Source organism: Cibotium barometz, unplaced genomic scaffold, assembly GCF_041138505.1.
Source record: "Cibotium barometz isolate CiBa-2024 unplaced genomic scaffold, ASM4113850v1 ctg399, whole genome shotgun sequence".
In the NCBI taxonomy this organism is placed as follows: Eukaryota; Viridiplantae; Streptophyta; class Polypodiopsida; order Cyatheales; family Cibotiaceae; genus Cibotium; species Cibotium barometz.
This window is the reverse complement of record NW_028229438.1, coordinates 144,056-150,345: the sequence shown is the minus strand read 5'-3', so window position 1 is coordinate 150,345 and position 6,290 is coordinate 144,056. Positions and strand designations below refer to the sequence as shown.

Genomic DNA, 6,290 nt, shown 5'->3' with positions numbered 1-6,290 from the left:
ATTCAGCGGCACAGGATAGCGAGCACCCCGGCGGCGGCCGAGCATTGGCGGCGACGACAGGGGCTCTCCCCTGCCTTTCTTAGGGACTTCTGGCAGCACCTTTGGGCCAGCTTCCGGCCCCGGAAGGTGACGCTTTTTCTCTGGCTCACAGTTCATAGAGGACTGGCTGTGGGGGCTTGGCTAGCTTTTGGCACACACCCAGCGTCCTGCCCTCGGTGCGGCCATGCACAGGAGTCGCAGCGGCACTGCTTATGGGATTGCCCACAGGCACAGCAGGTATGGCAGCGCGCTCTCAGGATGGTTTTTGCAGGCTCACCAGGTGAGATGCTGGTGACGTGGGGGGCGGTGGCTTGGGCCACAGACAGCGGCCCGGCCCTTGGATATGAGGACGTCCCTGGCAGTGCGACCATCCAGGTCTCTGACAGGGCGATGGCGGTGGTTCCGACGCCAGACTTCTCTTCGGCAGCCCTTCAGGAGGGGGTCGGGCACAGATGGGAGATGATCAGCAACATGACGGCTTGGCACATATGGAGAGCCCGATGCAGGGAGGCCATTGACCGCCAGGCGACTCCACCGGCGGAGGTCATACAGGCCCTCTGGGTGGACATCATTCACACCTTGAGAGGACACTGGGGGAAACTCCCAGGGCGACTCGGACCGCATGAGAGGGCGCCGCAAGGCTTTCCTCCGCACGTGGCAGCCTGGCCCTTTCCTCACCACGAGGGGCGAGGATGTCACTTGGCACTATAGGCCTCCAGTTTGGCTTTTCTCACCTCCCACATGTACTACTAGGTAGCCCCCCCCAGAGAGCGGCCAGCCACGGGGGTGGAGCTCAGGTGTTCACTGTGTTTTTATCCCTCCTTGCGAGGTGAGCTTTGTAGCCTTATGATGGCGTTTTCTCATTAACTAATAGAAGGATCGTTTTTCCGGAAAAAAAAAGAGAGAAAAAAAAAATCGTGCCAAAACATTGGAGCAAAGTGATGCAATGGTGCTCATTTTACAGAGATTACCTTTCATGATACCTTTGGCCACTGTTTTACAGTTCCAAGTCTTATCCTTTGACATGGTAGGAAGTGTTATCAGGCACAACTTACATGGAGAAGTCTGTCATTTGTCGTACTGGAAGTAGATTGTAGGCGATGTCCAATACATGCCATACATACGGAGATATTAACTTCATCTCTCATCTCCCTGTCACATGTACAACTTAATCCGATGCCACGTAGACACGATTATTCCTTGTAGCTGCCTAAAGGGAAAAGCTAGAGGCTGTATATGGGCAGTTTGGAGGGTTTTTGACAGCGCTATAGGTGCCTAGGACAAAGTATTGGGCACAATATGAACACATTCTATGACATTTTTGATGATTTTTTATGGCTTGAAACGGGCTGGCCGACCTGCATACAACTTGCTATCAAAATTCCTATATAAAGGTAGGTCAAGGGATAGAGGTTGGAGAGCGAAGACCAGGGGCATGCTGTAACCCACAGAGGAAGTCGATAAGCATTTAGTTCATGCACATCATTTAGGCCCACAGAGGAAATCGATAAGCATTTAGTTCATGCACATCATTTAGGGCTCAGATTTGATTTGGATCTTTGCCAATAATTGTAATTACTCATTCATTTAGTAATATACAAGACGAGTAGTTTAGATAAAAAGTCTCTCTTCTCCTCCTCTCTACTTCTTTGTCTCATCATGATTCATGTGGATCTGGCTGCGAATCACCTCGCAATCCTTGTCCTACAAAAGCCTTGTCTTCTCGTGCACAACAAAAGTGCACAATTTATCATGGCAACCATAGATGTTTTGAATGCCCCAAATGACCCAGTGCTACTCAAAACCATAATTTGGAACTTTCGACCTGGCATTGCCGCCACCAGACGGCTTGGGACCATGTGAATGTATTATCATTATGATTTAATGAATTTGATAGCCATAGGCTTCAAATTGTTCACTCTTGAGTTTTTATGCACAAGTTTAACTTTTATACATGAAATCTGTGGTTCCTAGACTTAAAAACTATATATACAGACCATAATTATAGCTTAAAAAATTAATGAATAAAAAACTTTTTTAAAAAACTTTCCTAAAAATAAAAACGTTTTTAAAAGTATAAAACTTGTATAATACTTCCCGTTTTAAAAACGTTTGGCAACTATGCTGTGTAGGAGGCTTAATTGATCTTTTGTTCTTGTGAGAACATCATCTTCTGCCAGGGCATATCCGCAAATGTAGGAAGATTTTGCTTGGATGCAGCCATACTTTTTGGAGGGGTATGCATTTTGGTCAGTGAGCAGATGCTTCCATCGGTACTGCTTCATTGTTTAGGGGAGGGCGCAATGGATTATTGTGAGGGTTGGGGAGGATCGGGTGGGGTTCCTCAACATTTATGCCTCCAATAGGGTGGTGGGGCGGATTGAGTTCTGGCCCAGGTGAGAGGACTCCTCCCCGTGCAAATTTTTGGTGCACAAGTGGAGATTTGAACATGTTGGAGGACCTAGAGATTGGCAGGGAGGAGGTTTGGATACGATCATTGGGAGTGAGTCTATGGCTTGGGAGGAGTTTGTCCTCTCCTTGAGAGGACAAGATTCTTGACACTTATCGGAGTTTGGCAGAATGCCAAGAAGCCTTCGCTTCTCGAGATGAGACTAGAGGTTGCAAGGACCAAACCTCTCGCGCATTGATAGATTTCATGTGGATGAGGGCTTGAAGCAGAGGTGGTTTGGTTGGTATTCTTGCAAGCACCATGTAATCATATCATTCGCCAGTTGTGCTCCTCTTGGAGGATGCTTGGAGACCAAAGCATGAGCAGAGTGTCTTGAATCTTTGACAGCTTGGTCCAAGACCTTGAGATTGCCAGAAGAGTAGAAGAAGTCCCTCACTTCTAGACCAAGAGAGGCGACAGCCGTGCTTGACTATGGACTTCAGGAGATTAGCACCCTTTTGTAGAGCGAGAGCAAGAGAGGAGTCTTTGTAGGGGCCTAGTCTCCCTCTAGCGGGGCTACATAGGAGTAGACCCTAGACAATCTATGGGTGGAGTCTCAGCTGGAGGCAACCTGCACACAGATCCGATCGATTGAGGAGTGGAGTATTGATACCATGCCAGGTTCTCCTTTTGGACTTATGCAGGGGACAGTGTCACCAATGATTTCTTTGAGACGACAGGCCCTCACCATCGCGGAGACGGGGTTCGGAGACCGGGGAGCCCAGTCACACCATCAAGATGGATCCCCCTCAGGTTCAGGCTATAGCCACATGTTTCTTCAAAACCTTCTTTCAACAGATTCTCTCTCAGTGTGAGCTTCACCACAAGCATAAATGGCCTAATGACAAAGAACTCGACTCTGACATGGCAAAATGATGAAGATCTTCAACAACATTTGAGCAATATTTCCAAAACTCTTTCAACATTAGAAGTCTCTTATTTTGCCGGAGCTTTATTTTAAGTGGGAGGGAATGTCATGATTGTGACTAATTCTCTTAACCTTTCAATAATCCCTCATATTAATTGTAAGGACACCAGTGAAGGGTCATACCCTGTCACATGGGTCACCTATGAAGAGACGTACCTTATTCAAGAGACATCTATTCATTCAAGAGTCACACCCTTTCGTCAAGGGCGTGCCTCTTCATTTGTAACTTTTCAGGCCCTATTTAAAAAGGCCCAGTGTCTCAATGCAACAACATAGCTTTCCGTTGTTTGCCTCATTTTACTCGAGTATTTAAATATTAAGATCTTTAATTATGTTTAATCAAGCTAAAAGCTTAACATTAGGTCTCACAAAGATATGCTAAACCCTAAGTACCCTATTCTACCATGTACATGTTCTCATGATGGATGCATGTGACAATGTGAGGTGGTGCTACTTGAGTTTGCTGGTGCAGTGTGCTGGACTTGATGTTGCTTCAGAGTATGTGCACATCCCTTAGCACAGGCTGTTCATATGGGAGTCATCCTCTCCTCCTCTATGGGCTCATCATGACCCTTCTTCTTTTCATCTAGTTTGTTATTGTCTCATTATCCTCATATGGGAAGATTAAGGCAAGAATAAACTTTTTCATATGCCTATTTAAGTCTTATCAAAGCCTAATCTAGTGTTTTAAAGTTGCAATGGCACACACCAGGGAACTCGTCCTTTGGAGGTAGACGTAGTGCTATTATATAGTCACACTAAAACTGGGAAGGAGGGCTTTGGACCTTTTGCACCGGTGAGTTGCTGAAGTACATGGGTGAGGAGTGATGGTACTACCTCATTCCCTGTTTATGGAGAGGGGAGACATCTTTAAATGTCTTTAAAGCTATATGTGGCTCTCCTTAAAGTTGGAGTACTCCTATTTGGAGATTTGAAGTGTCAATGCATCACTTCCTCTCATGGATGGATGTAACCAGGGCTAGGGTTTGTTATAGAGGATGGATATACAAGGTACCAGCAATAGGACTAGGAGGACACAAGCTGGAGCATACCATGTGCAGTTCAGTTTCTCAGCCAAAGTAACCAAAAGGAAGGGCCAAAGACACAAAAGGCATGGAGGCTCTTGGCAAGTGATTGCATAAGGTTTTGTACTTTAACTGCTCTAACATTTACATGTCTAGACAAAATGACGCTGTTGTATGCCTGCTTGTAATAATCCAATCTTGGTTGAAATCGATCCTGCTTGTATCTCTTGCCTTGATGTTTCTCGCAAATGTTTGTAGAGGAAATCACATTTCTGTTGGTTCTTACCATATGAAGTGTTTTGTGTAGGTACTCGATGAATATCAACAAGTCTTTGGAGATTCTTGGCAAAGTGTGCAGTCTGATAAAGCTGATGCTTGGCCGTATCTGAATGAAGCCTTGATTAAATATCAGGTGTGTGAAAAGAGACTGACAATCTTTAATATCCCGTGTGTAGGAACTCTATTAAAAATCATGTAAACTCAAATGTATTGGCCTCTGCAGGACCCAACAGAAGCTGACAAACTTTTGAAGATACAGAGGGAATTGGATGAAACAAAGCATATCTTGGTAGATGCTTTGAATTCCAAATGTTTTTGACTTTCGAGACATGCTTTGAAAGTGATCTTGTCAATGGCTTACACTGTTGACAACCATGCCACTGTATTTGCAGCACAAGACTATTGATAGCGTTCTTGAAAGAGGCGAGAAGTTGGACTCTCTAGTGGACAAGAGCTCTGACCTAAGTATGGCATCGCAGGTTAGCTTTAGGCTATGGCTATGAGATTTTGGATCAAGTGGGACATTTTGAATTGTAAGGCTGGCTGTGCGAAATGGTTTCTCTAATAAGGTTCTATGATTGAACTTGCAGCTTTTTTACAAGCAGGCAAAGAAGGCCAACCAATGCTGCACCATACTGTGAGCTGAAGGGATTCATCTTTTGAAAATTGGAATCAGGTTATCAAAGGGACCTTTTTTTGTAAATTGTGCGCTGCTGTAGTGCAAGCTTGGGATAACTTGACAATGTTAACAACTATTTTGCAAAACCAGAAACCAGGTCTTGTAACACTCAGTTGTTAAGTTTCTGCTGATCTAAGTGCATACTTGCTTAAGGGGATGTTGAAGATTTGTATTGGGTCTTTTTTTAACTCCCTTGGAGGTGGCATGCTGTGGATTCAGCAAGGATTTGCGGGTGTTCTCAGTCGATGGCACATTTGAGATGGATTGGCTTGTCTCCACATGGAATACAACTTTTAAGCACATTATACCAGATTGTTAATTCTTGCTTTTCATTGCATGCTATCTTTCATTCAGCTTTTGTAATCTATTTTTCTTATCAAACCTCTGGTTTCCTGACAATGCTTCTTTTTTTTTTTTCGGGGGGGGGGGGGGGGGGGGGGGGGGTGGTTTTGGTTGGGTTCTGAGAAGTAAATGTTCATACATTTTCTCATTTAAGCTGAAATTTAAAGTGACTGTCACACTATTTTCATTTTTGAGTGTGGGATGTCTGTGTGCACTTTCTGTGCGTGGCATGTTATGCAATGTCCATGTGCGTGCGGTATGTGCTTTTCTACAAACAGGCAAAGAAGGCAAATGTATAGTGCAGCACTATACTGCTTGCTTGCTCATGAGCAGCTACTATGTGAGACCAGGCACACCCACACCCACACCCACACCCACACCCACACCCACACCCACACAGACACACCCCTAACCCAACTCCCACTTCCTCTTTGAACTTGCACCTGCCTACTCTCCCAAGCGAGCTGCCACGGTCAGGTAAGCCCACACTTTGCATTCTATTGACCTATAGCGATGGTGACCATGAGACCTGCGCACATTTGTCGTGCG

General features: G+C 45.3%; 1 protein-coding gene across 1 annotated transcript; it reads left to right on the top strand.

The window, feature by feature from the left end:
- Window positions 1-3,102: 3,102 nt before the first annotated feature.
- LOC147602604 (VAMP-like protein YKT61) lies at window positions 3,103-5,726 on the top strand. Its single transcript, XM_086797831.1, has 6 exons — window positions 3,103-3,297; window positions 4,129-4,212; window positions 4,749-4,853; window positions 4,944-5,009; window positions 5,113-5,199; window positions 5,311-5,726. The coding sequence occupies exons 1-6, from the start codon at window positions 3,103-3,105 to the stop codon at window positions 5,359-5,361; spliced, it is 588 nt and encodes a 195-aa protein (XP_086653957.1). The 3' UTR covers window positions 5,362-5,726.
- The last annotated feature ends 564 nt before the right edge of the window (window positions 5,727-6,290 follow it).

Coding starts and splice junctions, on each gene's coding strand:
- LOC147602604 (XM_086797831.1), top strand. CDS start 3,103: ATGCCAGGTTCTCCTTTTGGACTTATGCAGGGGACAGTGTCACCAATG. Junction 3,298..4,128: donor TTTCAACAGATTCTCTCTCA/GTGTGAGCTTCA, acceptor GGCACACACCAG/GGAACTCGTCCTTTGGAGGT. Junction 4,854..4,943: donor AAGCCTTGATTAAATATCAG/GTGTGTGAAAAG, acceptor TGGCCTCTGCAG/GACCCAACAGAAGCTGACAA.